The 23,807-nt window shown below is 39.1% G+C and overlaps 1 protein-coding gene across 5 annotated transcripts; it reads right to left on the bottom strand.

Annotated features, from left to right (window-relative positions):
* Positions 1-85: 85 nt before the first annotated feature.
* CCDC90B (coiled-coil domain containing 90B) lies at positions 86-23,465 on the bottom strand. 5 transcript variants are annotated; one of them, XM_069564883.1, is made up of 10 exons: positions 22,923-23,459; positions 10,691-10,810; positions 9,028-9,154; positions 8,540-8,643; positions 6,796-6,897; positions 5,728-5,769; positions 5,564-5,635; positions 5,408-5,461; positions 3,453-3,567; positions 86-640 (listed from the first exon to the last, which is right to left on the bottom strand). In XM_069564883.1, exons 3-10 carry the CDS (start codon positions 9,053-9,055, stop codon positions 585-587), a joined length of 573 nt encoding a protein of 190 aa, XP_069420984.1. In that variant the 5' UTR covers positions 9,056-9,154; positions 10,691-10,810; positions 22,923-23,459; the 3' UTR covers positions 86-584. The 5 variants fall into 5 exon arrangements, 4 of the variants coding, with proteins under 4 accessions (XP_069420984.1, XP_069420986.1, XP_069420983.1 ...); XM_069564885.1 differs by having other exon boundaries at positions 10,771-10,810; positions 22,923-23,089; XR_011251633.1 differs by lacking the exon at positions 9,028-9,154 and having other exon boundaries at positions 5,206-5,461; positions 22,923-23,453.
* Positions 23,466-23,807: the final 342 nt, after the last annotated feature.

Raw genomic sequence — 23,807 nt, 5'->3', positions numbered from 1 at the left:
AGCAGGGATAAACTGGTTTTTGTGAATCAGAAATGAACACTTCTACGATTTCATACAGAGTGTCACATACTTGAACTAGGGCACATTTGTTTTAAAATTTATTGTTTCAGTTCATTACAAAAAAAACCTAACTCTAGTTATATGATAAGGTGCTTTTAAAATCCAAACAACTTTATTATTGTATATATTTTATATGAATACAGTATCAAGCATGTGGGCTTGGGAATAGATTTCAGATCTGCAACAGATATGAAAGAAATCCTGTATGATGTACAGTTCAAGTAAACATACGAAAAAACTAGTTCAGTTTCTATGAGCTATCAAAAGCATAAAGACAAAAGCCCTATCACAAATCAATCAAGTTTGGAATGGCCTCTTTCAACATAATAAAGACATACATGAAAAACAAGGACAAAATATACCTTTCCATTCTAAAGTATTTCCTTTTAGTCCATATGTACTTTAAATAATCGTGTATTTGGTTCCTACTGCACTTTAAATGTTCAGAGTAAATCCATCCAGGCCGTGTTCCAAGAGTCAAAGCAGCAGGAGGAGGAGCATGCACAGCTACAGCAGCTCCACTGTTATTTCCAGAGTCGATAGACTCCCAGTGCTATTGCCAGGCAAGTAAACACTGAGGCTGTGACGAGAAGAAGCCGTGTTATAGGTCACGCATTTGAGGTTATCCCGCAGAGCCAAACAGAATAATGTCATTTTCAAGTTAATTTGAAAGCAAAAAAAAAAAAAAAAAAATCAGGAAATCCAGCCAATTTTCTACCTTAGGTTTTTCATCCCCTAGAAAATTAAGCTAACAATAAAGGATATCCATTAGGGCATGATTAATACCAATTCTTCAAAGCTTCCTATATTTTACATAAGGATGACAAGTAATTTAAAAGTATGGATGGTACGTCCATTAGAATCTATAAACAGTGTTTCAAGTCATTATTAATATTACCATTATTAACAATACTACTTTAAATAATTACAAATTAATTTTAGATATAATTTTTAAGTGAAAAGCTTTCCTTGCCGACATTAAAAAATTAAGTCATAAGCTAGAAGAACAGACATCCACATATCCATAAGACAAATTCAATTGTCTTAAAAGTACATTAAAAGTGATTTCATAATTATTAAAAATTTATTAAGAAAAATGAATTTTTAATGAAAACTCTTCAAAAACAACTCAGTGAGGTAGAAGAAAAGGCAGAAAAAACACCAGACTTTTAAAATAGTTAATAGACCACCTGTTGTCTGTGTTACATCACTCTAAATAGAAAACCTTTCTGTTTTCAAGGTGGTGAATCTGGGTGAGGCTTTTGGACTCCCTAGTTTTTTAGTTTGTTTAAAAAGCCATGATTTTAGAGACTCTGAGATGAAAAGGAAACTTCAATATTAAAGACATAAGAAATAGCCATTCTTAGTAAAGCTATTCTATTTTTAATGTGTAAATTAATTGTATATTATCCCATTTGATCCCACTACTAAAACTTGGTTAATGACAAGAGTTCCCTAATTTTAAGGAATGGGATTAGGTCTAAGTCACAGTGGGAAGCTGGACAATTGAGGAGAAAGAATAACACTTAAAGAATTTCTTGCCTTGTCACTGGTCAATTACACATTCTCTCATTTGATCCTGCTGCTATTTACCATGTTCCAGGTAGTGTGCTGAAGAATTCCATATATTACCTTATTTAGCCATAATTAAACCCTATGAAGTTGGTGATAGTATTCCCATCGTATAGATGAGGCAACAAGCTCAGAGCTGTACTGTGAGCAAGCAGTGGAAGCAGGACTCAAGGCTGTGTGTACCTGACTCTAAAGTAGTTCCTGTTGCTTAAAAAGAAGCGCAGTGCCTTCAGAACAAGTAGTTGTAAATCCTCAGTGAAAAAAGGAAAGGAACATTACTTAGGAAATCTTCTAACTTTCTAAACAGACTTGCTGATTTCTTTTCCCACTGCCACTAAGTCTGTTAGGCTGCCTCGTGTATGTCCACTACTGAATGAAAAGCTTTCTGGAGACCATCACCATGCGCAGACTAACTGCAACACTGAGTAGGTAAATACACTAGAAGAAGCTGAGTGGAACAGAAGCTCTTCCTAATGGGGTGCTTCAAGATCTATTTTCAAGGTGGGAATGATCACTCCAAACCGGGCTGATCTGGAATTTCCCCTGAGCATTACTACTCTGGTTCCAGAGACTTTTGCTATGGTTTTTGAAACTCATTTTAGCCTTAGAATCCTTTTCTTCAAATAGATCTTCAGCAGAAGCCCAGTATTTGAAAAAGGCAGAAACTAAGTCATTCAAGTTGAGGAGAAGAAGGGGGTGTAGAGGTGAGCATCATCAGTAGGGGGCTGGGGGCTTCATCTTTACTCCTGCTGTTGCTCCAATATAATGAGTGCCTGCCCAGAAAAATCACTGATGCTATAAAGCAGCAATTTTATTTTGGACAACAATAACATAAAATCTTAAAAGTGTGTATTTTTTGATCCCAGTTTTTAGATGTGCATAAGCAATTAATTATATAGAAATTCTAGCATGAAGGCACAAGGATGTAATGTGTGTATGTGTATTTATTCACACATGTACATGGCTATTTGGTGCAATATTATTTTTAATAATGAAAACTTCAGAGGAGAATGTCTATAAATAACTATTTAGGTAAATTACGGTATTTTCATATTATACAATACTATGATTTCTAGTAAAAAGATATCTATGTATTCTTATGGAAACATGTTCAAGACATTTGGTTAAATTTTTTAAAAGTTGTAGCCTGTAGAATATCATCTAATTACTATTTTTAAAATCTACACTGTTCACATACAGAAGGAAAAGCCTAGGAAAGATATATACTACTAATAGTAAATACATATGGGGAGGAGAAGGCTTTCATTTTTACTATATTGCCTTTGAATTATATGACCAATTTAGGATGAAAATATATTACTTTTTTATAAAAAAGAAAAATACTATTTGAGGGCATTCTTCCTAACTCCTTGGGGCTCTATAAATTGGTCAGGTCACAAGGTTCTTGAGGAACTCAGTATGTGACAAACTAATTCTGGGCAGTATCCCTGCTTCCTCAGTTGGATTTAAGAATGGAGGTAATTTCTACCCCTTTGTTTGCTGTCGTATTTAATAGCCCGTATCTATTTTGGTGATCTGTACCTAAAAAATACTCACTTATTTTCATTGTGGAATACCTAGTTTAATCTTTGTATCATTTTGTATGGCTGTTTATGTGTCTTTGATTTCTGTACACTTTTTCCTACTCAGAAGATGCAGAGCTGCCTATTAAACTTATATTTTCCAAGCACTGCAGGGGACCAAACAATAAATCTGTTACAGCTCCTCCTTTTGTGTCACAGGGCTACCTTGGGAGGTAGGAGCGAATAGGTCTGAAAATCAAATGATAGTAATTCCTTTCTCTGACAACACAGTCTTACCTGCAAGATAACGAATTGTCTCAAGCTTGTTGGATTCCATCAGGGTTTTTAAAGAAGCAATTTCAGTGTCAATTTTGTTACCGGTCTCTGAAATAATACCTCTGGTTTTGGTATCCTGTAGTAATTAAGAAAGAGATAATTAGATTTTAGAAACCCTCATTTAGGGGCTAATTTTGTGTTAACAAAAGTTTTAAGTGGGGAAACATAGCTTAAAAAAAGCACAGCAATATAAAAACTACGTGAACATTATAAACTGACAAAAACTATTCCTTCTACTTTGATATTTGAAGACTACTAGGATTATCACATTCTGGGCACATTCCACTAAAAACCTCACAGGAAGTTACAGGCATACCTCATTTTACTGCATTTAGCAAATTCTGCATTTTTAAAAAAAACAAATTGAAGGTTTGTGGCAACTTTGAGTCAGGTAGGTTTATCAGCACTATTTTTCCATAAATATTTGCTCACTTCATGTCTCTGTGTCACATTTTGGTAATTCTCACAATACTTCAAACATTTTTGTTATTACTATATTGTCATTTGTGATCAGTGACTTTTGATGTTATTGCAAAAAGATTACTACTCGGTAATGGCTCAGAAGATAACTGGTTAACATCTTTTTAGTGATTCTTATTTTTTAATTAAGGTATGGATATTGTTTATTGAGACATAATGTATACTTAATAAATACAGTATAGTGTAAATGTAAATTTTATAAGATCTGGGAAACTGAAAAATTGCTATGACTCACTTTATTACAATATTTGCTTTATTGCTATGTCTGGAACTGGACTTGGAGTGTCTCTAAGGTATGCCTATATTTGAGACCTAAATATACAAGGATAAACTAAGAAGCAAAAATGTCAGTCACAGAACTATCACTTTATGGGTATAAAGTCCTTAAGATATAGTAGTTAAAACTTAAAGTATCTTTTACAAAAGGAAAAACCAACCAGATTTATGGTAAACTGACACCAATATTAAAGACCATGGCAGATACGCTTGTTAACACTGAATGTTTCATGCACAGGGGCTAATAAAGGGTAGGAAAAGAAGGTGATACTTAGAGCTCAGAAATTAGCTGTGAGAGAATTTGATTTCATCTCCTCTACCTGGCCAAGAAGTTAGAGAAGGGAACAGGCTGCTTGGAAAGGCAAATGGTACCTGTACTTCTAATGAATTATAATCAAGAATGATGTCTCTCATGTTAGAATGTAGGCCAAGTGGCTTATAACTTTTAAAAAAGGAAAGGACTAGGCTGAGTCAGAAAGCTAGGTTTTATTCAGCCATAGAGATTAAGTAATGTATTACAGTTTAGGATTACTGAGAGAAACAGTATTTATGAGTATGGAGTTTTGAATCCATGTTCACGTCCTGGCTCTACCACTTACTAGCTCTGTGACCTTTACCTCTCAAGGCCTCACTTTCCGAACTGGTAAAATGGGAGTAAGAGTGCCTGCCTCACCCAGAGGTTGATACAATAACTAAATAAATAGAAAGTAAGTAAAGTAGGATCTAACATATAATAAGCACTCAATAAATATTTACTTAAAAAATAATGTAAGAGAACTACTTGAATCTAGTACTTAACTTAAATACTATGACTCCTTGTCTTTTTGAAAAAGAGTTCTCTTCCATGTAAAAATAGTTGAAAAAAAAGTGCTCCCTGGAAAGCTTGATTCCGAGTCACAAGTCACAGCTCCAGTACTACCACCCACCTAGCGGCAGCTTCCCCCAAAGTACTGGTTACCTCTAGTAGCAGCGATGAGGAAATGACGGGCTGTATAGGGCCAGCTTGTTCAAGTCCTGACTGATACAGAGTGACACACGTGATGGGAGCTACATAGTGATACACGTGAGGGTAGCTACACAGTGACACGCGTGAGAGTGACTCGCGTGAGGGCAGCATGACAGCTGTAGGAAGACAGAGGAACTGTTACCCAGCAGCTTACATTTCTGGTAAATTCTGTGGTTGCTTCCATAAGTTTCTTTTCTTGATCTGTAAACTAAAGGATATGACTTATCAGGAGGTTGGAGAAAAAAAAAAAAAACTAAAAGGAATTTAAAAGGAGTAAGTGACCAAAAAAGTACATTTAAAAGCACATTACCATATCTGTTACTCTGCTCCTTTCTAGGTTGATATCCAGTTTGTTATCTGCTCTGATTCGACTAGTTTCATTCTTTAAAAGAAAATAAAAATATTTTAAAAGTGATCTTGTCATGAATATCTGAAATTTACATATTCTAAAGTGGGGAAAAAAGTTTCACTTACTATCAGTTGTTGTTTAACTTGTTCCAATTCAATTTTCATTTTCTAGGTATAAAGAAAGATCACACACAATTGGTGTTAAACCCAAAGTCCATATGATTTATCAAAAACAATCAGAAACCCTGCAAAAGCAAAAATTGGACAATCTATGGATTTCTAATATAAAATTTGATTATAAATAAAGAAAAAAAACTAATAGTTCATCTTATTAGAAAATAATATGAACATGACATTCAGTTCAGTTCAGTCACTCAGTCGTGTCCGACTCTTTGACATTAGAAAATGTTTTTATGTTTTAATATAGAAGTCCCACCAATCAATGCGGGAATATGTCCCAAGACCCCCAGTGGAAGCCTGAAACCTTGACTAGTACTGAAAGCTATGTGCATACTATGTTTTTTTCTTATATTAACTGGTGGGTAGCATACACAGTGTGAATACTCTGAACAAAGAGATAATTCATGTCCTGTGGGGATGAAGCAGGATGGTGAAAGATATTCTACTTGGAAGAGTGTGCAGTTTAAAACATATGAATTGTTTATTTCTGAATTTTCTACTTAATGTTTTCAGATTGTGTTGACTACACATAACTACAACTGTGGAAAGCAAAAATGCAGATAAAGAGGGACCTACTGTAGTCTGCTTTAAAAAGAAGTAGGCTGATATTCTAGTATTTTAGGCTAGTGGACAACAAAGTTCTGACCGAATTACAGAAACATTTTTCTTTTAAGTGACAAAAATAATTATAGAACCCTCCCTCACCCCAAGCCACATTACTCTCAGCTCTGAAATCATTATTCTAAACCACACTAGAAATTTTGTAAAATATGTACCTCAAAGATTTCCTCCTTTATGTGACCCATATAAAATACAACTCTCTTTTTAAAAAACAATTCTTTAAGTATGCAAAACACTGACTTATACATAGGAAGATTAGGTATGGTTAAACACGTAGTAGACTTTTACCTGAAACTTATTTAATAACCACATGAAACTTTTGGAGTCATATTCATCAAGTAGAATACTTGTGAAATCAGTATTTTATTCTTAATAAATTGAGACTTGTATCACCTGGTTCTCTGCTCGCAGATTTGCAAATTCACTTTTCTCTAGGATGACCATATCTTTCCTGATGGAGTCCAAATGAGCCATGAGCTGTTGTACTGTTATTTCCTGAAATGCAAAATTAAAGTCATCTATCTAGTGATCTATATAATACCATCCCCTTACATGGAACTTCATGGAAACTTAAAAGTGGGGTGCTCTCTGTCCTGCTTCTGATGTCTGTGCCAGAAGCTTTCTCTCTTTTTATACTTTAATAAAACTCTGCCACACAAACACACACACACAATTATCTTTCTACAAGGTATACTGTTGCTTGGCTAAGTAAAAAAAATTTAAGCATATGAAACCTATATATCTGAGACAGCAAAATGAGAAGCAGGAGATTCAAGGAGGAGAAGGATTCCCCAGTGAAGAGAAACTAATGTCTAGGTCTTTTCAATGAAAGAATCCCAATAAATTGCTTACTTAACCTCTAAGAGTTCTTCAACAAATAATCTTGTTTATTTAAAAAATATCTACGTGGGAAGATATCTCAGATATCTATCTAAGCAGGGCAGTTTGGCTCCAATGAATGTTTGGATGTGCAGAAGTTTTGCTTTAAATAGTATTCCTATATAGAAGTATTTTTCTTTATGTACAGTTGACATCCCTGACTAGTACCATCCTTAACTGTCATCTCTTAAGCAGTTCTGCTTGAAATATGAACGAGGGGCACTTCCCTGGTGATCAGTGGTTGAGAATCTGCCCTGCAGTGTGGGGCGACATGGGTTCAATCCCTGGTGAGGGAACTAAGATCTCCCATGCCTTAGGGCAGCTAAGCCTGTGTGCCACAACTACTGAGCCTGTGCATTGCAACTAAGACTGGACACAGCTAAATAAATAAATACTTAAAAAAAAAAATATTAAGGAGAATTACCTCAGGCTTCAAGGGGCTGTCAGTCTTGTTCCCCCAGAATATGATTATGAAGGACTTCTAAGGCATTAACTATATTATTATTTTTGTTTTAATCTTTAATAAACATTTTATTACAGAATAAATATACTTATTCTGTATTAATATAATAAAGAATAGTAAGGAGAGATTAAAAAAGATCACTTCCTAAGGAATCAATGCAAAGAAATAGAGGAAAACAACAGAGTGGGAAAGCATCTTAGCCAGGTGATATATGAAGTCCTTCCCAGCCATGCAGGGCTTCTCCTGCAATGCAGGAGACCTGGGTCCGATCTTCGGGCCGGGAAGATCCCCTGGAGAAGCGGTATGGCTACCCACTCCAGTATTCTTGCCTGGAGAATTCCATGGACAGAGGAGCCTGGAGGGTACAGTCCATGGGGTCCCAAAGAGTCGGACACGACTGAGTGACTCACACTTCCCTGTCATTAAGTCCCTTCCAGCTCTCCAAGTTTGTGAAAATTAGCCAGAACACACACACGACTGCAGTCAAGTGGTCAGCTCCTCTGCTGTGGTGGGCTTCTATGGGGAAAAACTTGTTTCACTAACCGTCTACCACCATCTCATGACTCAAACAAAATAATTACCTTACACAATGAAAGATCTGACATTTCATTCTGTGTGTTACCATAATTTTGTGATGACCATTCTAACTCCTCAATTTCTCTGGATACTGACTTTACTAAAGGATTCTGGTCCCTTTAGAGAGAACAATAAGGAAGATGCAGGTGTGTACAGAAGGTGGGTTATGAAAGATTATCTTAATGAGACTATCAGAAGTGATAAAAATGGAAATATTACCTGCTGAGCTTGAGTGACCATCTCCTTATAAATAGTATCGAGGCTGACATTTGATAAAGTGGTTAATGCTGATACAATGGTTTCTGCTTGTGCTTTGTCAAATCCTATAAACAGCAAATAGGTATTTATTTTTTTAATAAGTGCACATCCATCTCAAATAGACTTCCATCATTTAAATTTTCATAAAGTTGACTCTTGAACAACATGGATTTGAACTGACTAGGTCCACTTAAGGCTTCCCTGGTGGCTCAGAGTTAAAGCGTCTGCCTGCAGTGCGGGAGACCTGGGTTCCATCTCTGGGTTGGGAAGATTCCCGGGAGAAGGAAATGGCACCCCACTCCAGTATTCTTGCCTGGAGAATCCCATGGATGGAGGAGGCTGGTGGGCTACAGTCCACGGGGTCGCAAAGAGTCGGACACGACTGAGCGACTTCACTCACTTAGGTCCAGTTAGATGCAGATTTTTCTCAATAGTAAATACTAACATACCACACAATCTCTGGTTGGTTGAACCCATGGATGAGGAATTGTGCCACTATAAAGTTACAGGCAGATTTTCAACTGCTCAGGCGGTCGGTGTCCCTAACCTCTGTGTTGTTCAAGGGTCAACTGAAGCCTTTTGAAAAGACAAAAAGGTTATAATTAAAAACCAACAGATTATACCAAGTTACTCTCTAAAAGCACTCTCCAGTTTTAATTCCACTGATCCATTTCCCCGTATCTACATCAACATTGGTATTACTGGTCTTTTTTTCTTTTTTTAGTATATAATTGGTATAAAAATGGTATTGCATTGTTATTTTTATACTTAAAAATTGCATTTAAATATCTTTACACATGGGCTTCCCTGGTAGTTCAGCTGGTAAAGAATCTGCCTGTAATATAAGAGACCTGGTAAAGAATCTACCTGTAATATAAGAGACCTGGGTTTGATCCCTGGGTTGAGAAGATCCCCTGGAGAAGGGATAGGCTACCCACTCCAGTATTCTGGGTTTCCTGGGAGGCTCAGACAGTAAAGAATTTGCCTGCAATGAAGGAGACCTGGGTTCCATCCCTGGGTGGGGAAGATCCCCTGGAGGAAGGCATGGCAACCCACTCCAGTATTCTTGCCTGGAGAATCCCATGGACAGAGGAGCCTGGTGGGCTACAGTTCATAGGGCTGCAGAGTCAAACACGACTGAGCGACTAAGCACCACAGCACATCTTTTCATATATTTATTTTTCTGTGAGCTATTTATGGCCTCTGTCCATTTTTCTATAAAACTGCTTAACTTTTCTTATTGATTCACATGAATTCTTTGTATACTAAAGCAAAAGGCTCATTGTCACATGTGTTGCTAACATTTTTAACCTTATAGATATCCTTTGATACACAGATTTAAATATTTCTGTGGTCACATGTCTTTACTTTCATTGCCTTTCAGTCTTATGTCTTGCTTCCTTACTCTATAAAAGTCTAAAAATATTTCTGTAATATTTTTTAGTTTTTTCTTTTACATTTAGCTTTTAATCAATCTAGAATTTATTTTCTGTAGAGAAATTTATTCTAATAGCCAGTCATTTATCATAACTCATTTATTGAAGTCCTTCCTTTCCCTAATTTGTAATACCTTTTTAATTGCTTTCTTATATATATATATACACATACACCTTACAATGATATATATATTCATATATGCTTACACACTCATTTCTGAATGTCACTTTATTCCTTTAAGTCAACTCTTCTATTCCTATAGTATCACATACTTTAAGTAACTGTTTTGATATCTGGTAATTTTTTGTGACTGTTCTTTGATTTTTAAAATTTCTAATAGAAAATAAAAATTTGTGTTTTTTTTCTGTTGTGCTTGTACTTCCACATAAACAATATCAGCCTAGAAACAATGGTTGTTTTTTATAAATAATTGGAATTATTCTGTACACATAATCATATAATGCTGTTTAATCTGAACATATCTTGAGCATTTCTCTTTACAGTAAATATTCTTTAAGTTATACCATTTACATGACTCAAATAGTATACTTATGGACAGGTTTTATATTTAAATGATGACTTGTAATGGTTGATAACAGTGATACTGTCTTGACTAGGTAATCTATTATGAGTGTTGTTAACATTCTCCTTTCAAGAGGGATCCACGTCTCTCACCATGAGCTTCCAAGTCCAGAACCAATGCATGTGTATCAAAAGTTAATTTCCTTTGTTCTAAAGGAGTTATGTCCACTCGCCTCATATCATATCCTTCCTTGGTTGTGCTGGTGATGAAGTCTGAAAAGAGAATTATTTTTCTGTAGTGACAGAAGCATCACACTCTAGCTTCTATAGCATTCCCCCCCGTAAACCTATAATATAGTTCCAGCTCTTCTGCTCAGGAATTCTGTAATTTAAAGCAAGATAACTCCTGAGTCCACTGTTCTTTTTATCTGAAAAGTCTCCAACATTATTCTGTACCTAGAAAACAATCAATAAATGTTTTCTTTTAGTATTCTGAAATTTTAAGAGTCAGTTTAACATCATAATATAATATACATCAAGGACTTCGGATATTACTGCCACAAAACTGCCCAACTCTCCTCAGTGCAGAAGTCTTTCATAGAGCTATGATAATTGTTTATACATATGTCCCCATCTAAAGTAGTTTTCTATCCTCCCACTCTTAAATATCCATATTTTATTTCCTACACAGTTCTTAGTTCTAATTGGAAATTATCTTATTTACCGTTTGTCACTCTGAAACAGAATGTCAGCTCCATGAGGCCTCGACTGTTTTTCATTACTGTATCTCTAGTACCTAAAACTGGAGAAGGAAATGGCAACGCACTCCAGTATTCTTGCCTAAAAATCCCATGCACAAAGCCTGAGCCTGCTGGGCGACAGTCCATGGGGTTGCAAAGAGTCAGACACGACTTAGCAACTGAGCGCAGTACCTAAAACAGTGCTTGGCAAATAGCTGGGTCATGACACTTTACTGTTGAATCAGTCAGTGAACTGGATTTAAAATCCTGGCGTATTTAGTGGTATCAACATAAAAGACCTAAGAAGTTTTTCTTAGCTTTGAAATAAATGTCCTATTTCAATAAACTCTCGATTTTTAACCTAGACACAAAATGGTCCTGTTTTACCTACTGCTGATGATTTTATTAAAAAGTGAACTCTGACCATACAAAGCTTTATTGCTATTATTATGTATTAAGTAAAATAACTGCTAATTAGCATAAACACCAGTTAAACACAAGGTACTATGCTAGATACTTTATATACTACCAAGGCAAGGTGGTATTATCCTTCTATTTAGATAAGAAGATCAAGCCTAGGAAAAGTAAAGCCTAAGGTTTTGCCTAAGGTCACAGAGTCTCTGGCAGAATTGGGGTTCAGACTGGAAACGCCCTGTTTCCTCATGCTGTCCTTTTTATCCTAAGTCACTTAAGACACCTAGGCACTTAAAAGACAAAGCTGCAACCTCAAGTATCACTTATTCTGCTAGTACAGTGTGTGGCAAATGTGATTCCTTCCCATGTATCTTGCCAGTCAAAAAATATCTGAGTGCTAGGCATGTGTTGGGGACAGGGGATGATGAGCAAAACCAGACACAACAGATGTCTTCATTGACTTTGTAGACCGGAAGGCAGGAAACAGATTTTTTCGTTTTTAATCTAAACTCTAAGTTCAAATAATGAAAGTGATGTCCAGTTCTTTAGACTAATTCATTCAAGCACTCACATGAGTTCTGGTAACCAGATATAAAAGGAAGCAGATGTAAAGGTGGATCAGTTTGCACGTGTGCACACACACAGACACACATTAGCACAGTGGTCAGCAATCTTCCTGGCTTTGAGCACTGTCCGGAACAGGGGTCCCCAACCCCTAGGCCACGGTCCGGGTGCCAGGCCGTGCGGCAGGAGGAGAGGCAGGTGAGCGAGTGAAGCGTCATCTGTATTTACAGCCTCTCCCCCTGCTCGCGTTACCACCTGAGCTCTGCTCTCCTCTCAGGGTGGTGTTAGACTCCATCCTCGTAGGAGTGCAAGCCCTACTGTGAGCTGTGCGCGTGAGGGATCTAGGTTCCCTGTGAGAAGCTAACACCCGATGATCCGGCGGAGAAGTGAGGCGGTGATGCCAGTGCCGTGGAGCGGCCGCAAATACCGGTCGCCGTTCACAGCGGCTTGAGCGCACAGCGACCGTGAGTCAGCTGCCTGCAGACTCACGAAGGCCGCGTCAGGGAATGGCAGCTGACAGTTAAGCTGCGCCTGGCGGCAGGCTTTAAGTCGGAATCCAGGGTTCTAGTCCGTGCGCGGCCTGTGCATGAGTCACCACTTCTGCATTGGGTCGTCTCACCTCTTCCTTATCTTCTGAATTTTAAAACGCGTTCATATCTGCTGATTCTTGCATCTGTCAGTTCTAGCTTGGTTTCAAATGGCTGATTTTTCGTCTTCATTATGGGGTGTTTTCTCTTCATTATGATTTTTTCATGCTTGGTGATTTCTGATTGAATGCTAAAAAGACTGTTACCTTGTTTGGTGGTGGATATATCTGTATTATAAATATTCTTGAACTTCACTTGGGAAGGCATTGAAATTACTTAGAATTGGTTTGACTTTTCTTACATACATATAAATGTATGTGTGTGTGTATATATATATGTGTGTGTGTGTGTATATAAATATATGAAACATCCAGGAAGATTAAAAAAAACATCTGGAGAGTGGTAGGTTCTATAATACTGCTACAAAGGTAGGAGAGTAGATACAGGGAATAGGGCGAATGGGCGAGAAAACTAGACTGACCCAGACTGTGAGGATCATGGCTTACAGTGCAATGGTATTTAAAGTTTATCCTATAGGCCAGTGGTTCTCAACCTTATTTGTGTATCAGATTCAGCCATGAAGATTTTGAAAGATAAATATACCTAAATATAAGTTTTAGAGCTACTTGTGCAGTAGTTTTGAGGTATAGTCCAAGCCTATAATGCTTTAAAATCTTAACAGGCAGGACTAATGCAGTCAGATTTCGAAGTCAAAGCAGCCACTATTGGTCAAAGTTCTATCAAAACAGTAACAAAATGAACATGCTCTTCAACATTTGTATTGCGTGCGTTTTCTAGCTCTTCAAAGAATCAAAGTGGAATAAAAAACGTAAAACTGAAGCAAACTGTGGAGTCCATCCATAGCTGCTGCTCTTCATCCCTCACTCTGATAGTGGTCTGCTTTCTTTCCTAAGTAGTAAACCTGCAGGGGCAGCTGGCTTGTAATATTTTGTGCGGACATGTGAGTTACGTGTAAATCAGATGCAAAGAAATAGAATCATTTCTTAGACGGCCTAACTGAAGAGTATTTGTCTTAAGGGAGACATCAAGATAGCAAGATAGAAGAGGGTCGAGCTCACAGAACACACAATTCTCACAAAACACCCACTGAACACTAGCGTATCTCACACACTCAAAGTTTCAAGAAAGATCATCATGTAATGTGGTAGGATTAAAGGGGAAGAGAGAGAAAGAGAAAAAGGAATTGGGATGGAACCGGTGCAAGAAAAAAAATTCCCTCCCTCTGGGAACCCCCATCACTGGCTAGGCAATCAGCTGGGACAGAGAGGGTGCTGCAGAGGCTCGGGGAAGCAGCAGAGGCCTGCGGAAGGCAGACGGAGCTGGTCCCGGCCACCTCACTGTGCCCGCAGCCTGAGACACACATGTGCCGGTGCGCCTGGGGGCGGACAGATTCTGGAGAGGACTGCCCTGTCAGCCAACGGGGCTGCAGTGTGGTCTGGGTCGCAACTGCCAGTGTGCACAGGATGAAGCCTGGTCTGCCACAGAAGCCCCACGGTAAATCCAAGCGTGACGGGAGGGGCAGCCTCAGTTTCGGCATGCCCACAGCAGGTGTGGCTCTGACTCGACTAGCGTGGGGAACACACAAGTGCCAGCAGGCTGCCCACACCCAGAGGTAGGGCTGAAATCTGAGCACGTCCCCACAGACGCGTGACTGGCAGATTGATGATGCTGGTGTCTTTGTAAGCTCGAGAGCCAGTTACATTAGAAAACTCATTTGCTGAGATGAAAACCAAACTACAGGAATAAACTAAATAATGCAGAAGAACAAAGAAGTGATCTGGAAGATGGAACACTGGAAATCACCCAATCAAAACAGCAGACAAAGGTCAAATGAAGAAAGATGAAAGTAACTTAAAGACCTATGGGACAATATAAAGTATGCCAATCTATGCATTATAAGGATCCCAGAAGGAGAAGAAAGAGAAAAGGGGATTGAAAATGTAGTTGAAAGAAATGAAAAAATTATGGCCAAAAACCTCCCAAACCTAAAGAACGAAAACAGATATCCAAATACAGGAAGCACAGAGGATCCCAACCAAGATAAACAGACCTACACCAAGATACTTTATAATTAAAATGGCAAAAGTTAAAAAAAAGGATTTTAAGGGCAGCATAAGAAAAAGAATTAGGTATAAGGGAACCCCCTTAAGGCTACTGGCTAATTTCTCTGGTGGCAAGATATATTCAAAATAAGGGAAAACCGTGCAACCTAGGATACTCTACCTAGCAGTATTACTATTTAGAATAGAAAGAGAGGGAAAGAATTCCTCAGACAAGCAAAAACTAAAGGAATATAGCAATACTAGACCTATCCTAAAAAGAAAAAAAGTTCCTAAATAGAGAAGCAGGAATCTAGAGAAAAGAGAAGCTCAACACTAGGAAAGTAAATCACTTAAATAAACCAGTACACAGATTAAGAAAAAAATTTAAGAAAGTAAGAGGGTAACAGGCAGGAAGGCCAGGGGTCTTCAAACAGAGGAAATAGGCTGCAAGTGACAGACATTTTTTCTCTCTTTCAAGCGGCAGGAGGAAACAAAAAGTGTTAGATTTTTTTCCCTTTCTTTACACAAATTTAAAAAGGTTTCTTTTAAAATTCTGTATTGCCATAACAACACTTAGTTACACCTGAACTTAACTTTTCTCAAACCTTGAGCTAACCAATGCATTTTTCTTACAAAAATGTGTATCTTAAGCTATTCAACTAAGACTCAGAACCGACTTGACAAACCAGTATGTTTTACTCATGCAAGTGTTCTCTGAAGCTATGTTAGTGGGGCTGTCTTTGCTTGGAAACCTGCCTTTCTTCAAGATTCATGCCAATCATTTTATGGCCTGGGACAACTCACCTTGTGCCAACGTTATCTCAGAATGCATGCTGTGGGTGAGGGGCCTGGGGCCAGTCTCTGAGTTTTGAGACATTTCCTTTCTCTAATTAGCAGTCTGCTGGTAGCTTAGAACATCTGGCTAAAGACTAGCAGGGGGGCACTCTTTCTGCCCTCTTCTGATGTCTATGTCAGAAGCTTTGTCTATCTCTTTTATACCTTAATAAAACTTTATTACACAAAAGCTCTGAGCTATCAAGCCTCGTCACTGGCCCCAGTGTTAATTCTGCTCCTCCATAGGCCAAGAATCCCAGAGTCTTTCACAGCAACAACCTTTCAAAAGTAACTATAACTACCATGAACAGAAAAGGATAAACATGAAGACATAAAAATAGGACATCAAAATCACAAAATGTGGGCAAAGGGAGTATGAAAATGTTGATCTTTTAGACCATGTTTGAGCTTATATGACTACCAATCTAAAGCAAGAAGATACAGTAATGGATTAACAAACTTGGAAACCAGATAACCACAAATCAAAAGCATACAATAGATACGCAAACACCAAGAAGAAAGGTAGTCAAGCATAATACAAAAGAAAACCATCAAGCCACAAAAGGAAACACAAAAAGCAAGAAAGAAACAAATAGAAAATCAACTGGAAAACAAGGTTTAAAATGGCAATAAATACATATCTATCAATAATTACCTTGAATGTCAATGGACTAAATACTCCAATCAAAAGACTTAAGGTTGGCAGTCTGGATAATAAAACAAGAACCAACATTATGCTGTCTACAAGAAACCCACTTTAGGGCAAAGACACACAGATTGAAAGGGTGGGGACGGAAAAAGACACTTCATACAAATGGAAATGACAAGAAGGCGGGAGCAGCAAAACTCCTATCAGACAGAAATGACTTTAAAACAAAGGCTGTAATGAAAGATAAAGGACACTATATGATGATAAAAGGGTCAATATAATAAAGGGATATTACAGTAGCTAACATGTACACACCCAATATAGGAGCACCTAATACATAAAACAAATACTGTCACAGTTGAGAAACTGGCAGGAGTATAGTAATAGAAGACTTTAACACTGCACTGACATCAGTGGGCAGACCTTCCAGACAGAAAATCAGCAAGGCAACAGAGATCCTCAAGAACACAATACAACAGTTAGAAGCAATTAATATCTTTAGGATATTACATCCCCCCACACACATGATTTTCAAGCACACATGAATATTCTCTAGGACATATTAGGATACAAAACAAGCCTCAATAAATATAAGAGGATAGAAATTATTTCAAGCATCTTTTTTGATCAATTATGGTAAGAAATTAGCAATCAACCCCAGGGTCGGGGCAGGGTGGCAGGGAGGGGAGAAAAGAAAAAGATCACATGGAGAATTAACAATATGCTACTAAAAAAATAGGTCAACAATGAAATCAAAAGGGAAATATAAAAATACTTGAGACAAACGATAATGAAAACACAACCAAGCAAAATCTATGGATACAGCAAAAGCGGCTCTAAGAGAGAAGTTCACGGAAAAACAGGCCTTCCTCAAAAAAAAACAAAAAGAAAGACAAGAAAACGAGAAATTTCAAAAAAACTTAAGCCACCACTTAAAAGAATTAGAAAAAGAAGAGCAAACAAAACCTAAAGTCACTAGGAGGAAGTAAATAATAAAGATCAAAGAAAATGAGGAATTCTCTGGTGGTCCACTGGTTAGAATTCTCACAAGTCATGTGGTGTGGTTAAAACAAGATAAGAATAATCTAAAACAAACAAAACCCCCCAAAAGTTGGTTTTTTGAAAGGATAAACAATATCAACATATCTGGCCAGACTCACCAAGAAGAAAAGGGAGAGGATCCAGATAAACAGAAAAAGAAATGAAAGAGGAGAAATAACAACTGAAACTGCAGACATACAAAAAAAATAAGAGAATACTTTGAATAATTATATGCCAATAAACTGGACAACCTAGAAGTGAACAAGTTTCTAGAAACACGGAGCCCCTCAAAACTGAATCAAGAGATAATATGAACAAAACAACTGCTTGAATGTGAATTAGAATGTATAATTAAAAACACTCCCTGCAAACAAAAGTTCAGGATGGGATGGTTACACTGGAGAATTCTACCAAACATACAAAGAACTTATACTGATCCTTCTCAAACTCTTCCAAAAGACTGAAGAAGAGCGAACACTCCAAAGGTCATCCTATGAAGTCACTATCACCCTGATACCAAAACCAGACAAAGACATTACCAAAAAAGAAAATTACAGGCCAGTATCTCTGATGAAAATAGATGCAGAAATTCTCAACAAAATATTAGCAAACTGGATCCAACAACACATAAAAGGATCATATATCATGATCAAATTGGTTTCTCTCAGGAACACAAAGATGGTCCAACACACACCAATCAATGTGCATTTCTTTACACTAACAATGAAATATCAGAAAAGGAAAGTCAGAAAACAGTCCTTTTAAAAGCCGCATCAAAAAAACCAAAACAAAACTTAGGAATAAACTTGACCAAGAAGGTGAAAGAGTTATATGCTGAGAATTATAAAACACTAATAAAACTGAAGGTGATTCAAAGAAATGGAAAGAAACCCCACACTCTTGGATTAAAAGAATATTGTTAAAATGACCATACTATCCAAAGCAATATACAGATTTAATACGATCCCTACCAAATTACCCATGACATTTTTCACAGAACTAGAACAAATAATTTTAAAATTTATATAGAACTACACACACACACACACACACACAAACCCCTCAGAATTGCCAAATTAATCCTGAAGAAAACAAAGCTGGAGGCATAACCCTCTGAGATGTCAAACAATACTATGAAGCTACAGAAATTCCAACAGTGCGGCACTGGCACACAAACATATATGGATCAATGGAGCAGGACACAGAGCCCAGAAATAAACCCACAGCCATATGATGAATTGTCTTTGACAACTGATGCCAGAATACACAATGGGAAAAACAGTCTTTTCGGCAAGTGGTGTTGGGAAACCTGGTAAATCAATGAAATTAGAACACTCCCTACACAAGAAAATATTCAAAATGGCTTAAAGACTTAAATGTAAGACATGATACCATTAAACTCCCAGAAAAGAACACAGACAAAACATTTTCTGACATAAATTTTATCAATATTTTCTTAGGTCAGTCTTCCAAGGCAATAGAAATAAAAGCAAAAATAAACAAGTGGAACCTAATCAAAATTATAAGCTTTTGGAAAAGGAAACCATAGGAAACCATAAACAAACCCTAAACAAACTGAAAAGACAACCATAAACAAAGACAACCATAAACAAACTGAAAAAACCTATGGACTGGAAGAAAAAATCTGCAAATGATGCAACCAACAAGGGATTAATTTCCAAAATACAAACATCTCAAACAACTCAATAGCAAAAAAATAATAATAATAAAAAAATGTGTGGACGACATAAAGACATTTTCCCAAAGACATACAGATGACTAAAAGGCACAGGAAAGGACATTCAACACTGCTAATTATTAGAGAAGTGCACACAGAAACTACAGGGTATCACCTCACACCAGTCAGGATGGCCATCATCAAAAGCCTACAATAATAAAGGGAGAGGAGAGGGTGTGGAGAATAGGGAACCCTCCTATGAGGTGGCAGAAGTGTAAGCTGGTACGGCCACAATGGAGAACAGTATGCAGGTTCCTTAAAAAGCTAAAAACAGAGTTACCGTATGACCCAGCAATCCCACTCCTGGGCATATATACCCAGAGAAAATCAGAATTCGAAAAGATACGTGCACCCCAGTATTCTCTGCAGCACTGTTTACAATAGCCAGGATGTGGAAGCAACATAAATGTCCATCAGCAGAGGAGTGGATAAACAAGATGAGGCACAGACACACACACGAACAGAATACTACTCAGTCAGAAAAAAGGGACATAATGCCATTTGCAACATGCATTACCTAGAAAATGTCATACCAAGTGAAGACACACACAGACAAATACTGTATGATATCGCTTATATGTGGAATTTAAGAAAATGGAGCAAATGAACTTATTTATAAAACAGAAATAGGTGTAGAAAACAAACTTGTGGTTACCAGGGGGGAGAGGGGAAGGATAATTCAGGAGATATAAAACAGATACTATTAAGAACCTACTGTATAGCACAGGGAACTCAATACTCCATAATGACCTACAGAATCTAAGAAAGACTGGATATATGTATAGCTATAGGGGCTTCCCAGGTGGTGCTAATGGTAAAGAACCCACCTGCCAATGCAGGAAACTCGAGAGACTCAGGTTTGACCCCTGGCTTAGGAAGATCCCCTGGAAGAGTGCATGGCAGCTCACTCCAGTATTCTTGCCTAGAGAATCCAGTGGACACAGGAGCCTGGTGGGGCTACAGTTCACGGGATCACAAAGAGTCAGACACAACTGAAGAGACAGCACACACGCACGTGTGTAACTAATCCACTATGCCATACAGTAGAAACTGACACAGCACTGTAAATCAACTATATTCTAATAAAAATGTAAAAAGAATTTTTAAACAAAAAAAGAGATTATATACAAAACGGAATATTACTCAGCCATAAAAAGTGTGAAATAATGCCATCTGCAGCAACGTGGATGGACCTAGAGACTATCATACTAAATGAAGTAAGCCAGAGAAAGACAACTATCATATGCTATCACCCACATGCAGCATCTAATAAATGATACAGACAAATGTACTTACAAAACAGAAACAGGCTCACAGACATGGAATAGAAACTTAAGGGGAATGAGTGTGAGAAGGGATAAATTAAGGGTTTGGCAGCAGATACAAATTGCTATGTATAAAATCAAATCAACTAGGTTTCAATAAGAATTTTCAAAACAGAAATAAAGTATAATGGTAAAGAATCTGAAAAAGAACATATAGTATAGATGTGTATATATATAACACCACAGTGGAAACTAACACAACCTTGTAAATCAACTATACTTGAATTAAATTTAAAAATTAAAAAATATTACTAACTTTAGAGTTGCAACACTTCAGTAACATAGCTGATCATTAATATATATTTTTACATGCTGGTCTGTTGACATATGCTTTTCTAGTTCCATCAAGACAATCAGGATTAATATATTAAATAATAAACCAACACAAGATCTATGCGACTGACTTCTCAGGGACAACCAAAAAATCTGTTTTTAGAAGCTCAGTGTTTTTGATGTTCTGCTAAGTAAGAGAAATAGTAATGAACTAGGAAACCAGCACCAGTGGTCATAAAACTTCCACAACATCTTCCTGTGCCTTATTTTATCTTTAAAACGGTAATTCAATTAGATGAAAACTAAGATCCTTCCCTGAGTCAGAGGTCAAGGTTTTCAAATTCCTTGAATACTGACTTGAGGCAAGCTTAAACTACTTGAACATAGTAAACATTCAATAAATATTTGTTTAGTAATGAGGGACCCAAATTATATTAGCTCTGAAAGTTTACAAAAAATTGAGACTGGGGTGATTTCCCAGGGTTCAAAAAACATCCCTTTTGTACATCATAATGTGTATGTATGCTAAACTCCATGGGGTCTCAAAAGTGTTAGACATGACTGAGCAACTAAATACACACACAAACTAAATACCTTTGTTCAGTCGCTCAGTCCTGTCCGACTTTTTGCAGCCCAGTGGACTGCAGCAGGCCAGACTTCCCTGTCCTTCACCATCTCTGCAGCTTGCTCAGACTTATGTCCATTGTGTCAGTGATGCCATCCAACCAGCTCATCCTAAGTAAGTACAAATACCGTGCCAAGGACCCTGGGCACTAAACAGCAGTCTTAGAGATGGGGGGGGGGGGGCGCGGGGAGGCGGTCAATAACTGCAGTCTTGCTGTGTGACTAAAATGAAACGAGCAAAACAGCTCAAAGTTGTGGTGCTGGACATCTCAGTTCCCCTGCACTTAAGATTTAAGGTGAATAGAGAACGCTGAGGTTAGTACGAAGTAACTACTCTGCAGACAACCCCAAAGGGTTTAAAAATTGTGGGGAAAAGATTCTGGAAACGACTCTCAATAAATTCAGTTGTCCAGCACACACTGGTGACAGGCGCACCTGCCCGTCAACCACTGTAGCTTCCAATGATCACATTCCTTTTTCTTGAAAGGCGATTGCCAAGTACTGAAAACCACAGCGTAAATAAAGCGTTTGTTGTTCAGTCGCTCAGTCGAGTCCCACTCGTTGCGACCCTACAAGCTGCAGCATGCCAGGCTTCCCTGTCCTTCACCGTCTTTTGGAGTTTGCTCCCGAGTACCGAAAAATATGGTTCTTCCAGTGGTCATGTATGGATGTCAGAGTTGGACTGTGAAGAAAGCTGAGCGCTGAAAAATTGATGCTTTTGAACTGTGGTGTTGGAGAAGACTCCTGAGAGTCCCTTGGACTGCAAGGAGATCCAACCAGTCCATTCTAGAGGAGATCAGCCCTGGGTGTTCCTTGGAAGGAATGATGCTAAAGCTGAAACTCCAGTACTTTGGCCACCTCATGCGAAGAGTTGACTCATTGGAAAAGACTGATGCTGGGAGGGATTGGGGGCAAGAGGAGAAGGGGACGACAGAGGATGAGATGGCTGGATGGCATCACTTGACTCGATGGACGTGAGTCTGAGTGATCTCCGGGAGTTGGTGATGGACAGAGAGGCCTGGCGTGCTGCGATTCATGGGGTCGCAAAGAGTCGGACACGACTGAGCGACTGAACTGAACCGAACCGAAAACTACAGCGAAAATAAAGCGGACCTGAAGTGAAACGGGCGCTGTAGATCACCAAATGACCTGGGCTCGAGGTGGGCACCCGAGTAACACAGTCTAAGTTTGAACAAACCGCGAAAGGTGACGGCCCTCTCCGGGCACAAACTACACGCCTGCGAGGGGGCGGGGACGACCAGCCTCCCTTGACAGAGAAGGGTTCAGAGGGACACCTGGCGGGGCTCGAGCGAAACAGCCAGGCGGGAAGACAGGCCTTCGGAGGCTCGCGCTCCCGTTCTCGGCCCTCGCGCCTCCCGCCTCAACCCCTCGGGGCGAGGCTCGGCAGCAGGGTTGCCAGGCCCCGGAGCGGGCTGGAGGGGGGCGGCGGCACCCTCGCCTTCCTCTCGCCCAAGCCGGCACCACCTCCCCACAGCGAACAAAGGCATCGGGCGACATGGTGCCTTTCCTCACCTCTCCGCAGGGTCGGCGAAAAACGCCCACAGGGGCTCAAAACCTCAGGACGCAGGAGCGGCCGAACCCAGCGGCCCCACATTTCACGGGTTTTCCAGCCGGAGGCAGCCGGGTGAGAAGACGGGGCGAATCCCGCTCAGCCTTTCGGGCAACGTAGTTCTGGCGCCAAGAGGATGCCGGGAAATGTAGTTTTCGGCCCGTAGCACCTCCAACGCGCTTCCCAGCACAGGCTCGCACCGCGCGCAGTCTCGCGAAGTTGGGCCTCTCCACAGACGGACCCGTAGCTCACCAGCATGGTTTACAGCGGCTCCGCTTCTCTCACCGCCCCACCCCAACCAGTGCACGCCGTTACCGCCCTAAGAAGTGGAATCTTGTTTGAGAACCTTCCGACGCCCGTTCCCTGGCAATGAGATGTACAGCTAAACGGCCGACTCCCGCCAGAGAGCCAGCGGCCATCACCGCTTTGGGTTAGGGAACGACAGAGTAACGTCCAACCCCGCGGCAACCTGGGACGTGCAGGCCTTGGCCGCTGAGCATGCCGGGAGTTGCGCAGAGCGCTTCTGGGAAGTGTAGTCCCCCCGAGGCTCTCGTTTCTAATTTCTTGCTGCTGCAAAGCTTGCCGCTTCGCCCTCTAGTGTACCGGAAGAAGGGAAATTGAATTCTCTCGTTTCTTGGGACGACCTGATTTATATATCACCATTTTATCTCGCTCAGACCTCAGTTACTCCAGAGTTTTCCCCACATGGTAAAATGTTGAAAACAGCAGCACGCAGTAGTTGTGGGGTTCAGATGCGGGGATGTATTCTTTGTAAATTCTTCTCTGTTAGCTTAAACGGTGAAGAATCTGCCCGCAATGCGGGAGATCTGGGTTCAGTCGCTGGGTGG

This window comes from Ovis canadensis, chromosome 21, assembly GCF_042477335.2.
Source record: "Ovis canadensis isolate MfBH-ARS-UI-01 breed Bighorn chromosome 21, ARS-UI_OviCan_v2, whole genome shotgun sequence".
Lineage (NCBI taxonomy): Eukaryota > Metazoa > Chordata > Mammalia > Artiodactyla > Bovidae > Ovis > Ovis canadensis.
This window is presented reverse-complemented; position numbering and strand designations above follow the sequence as displayed.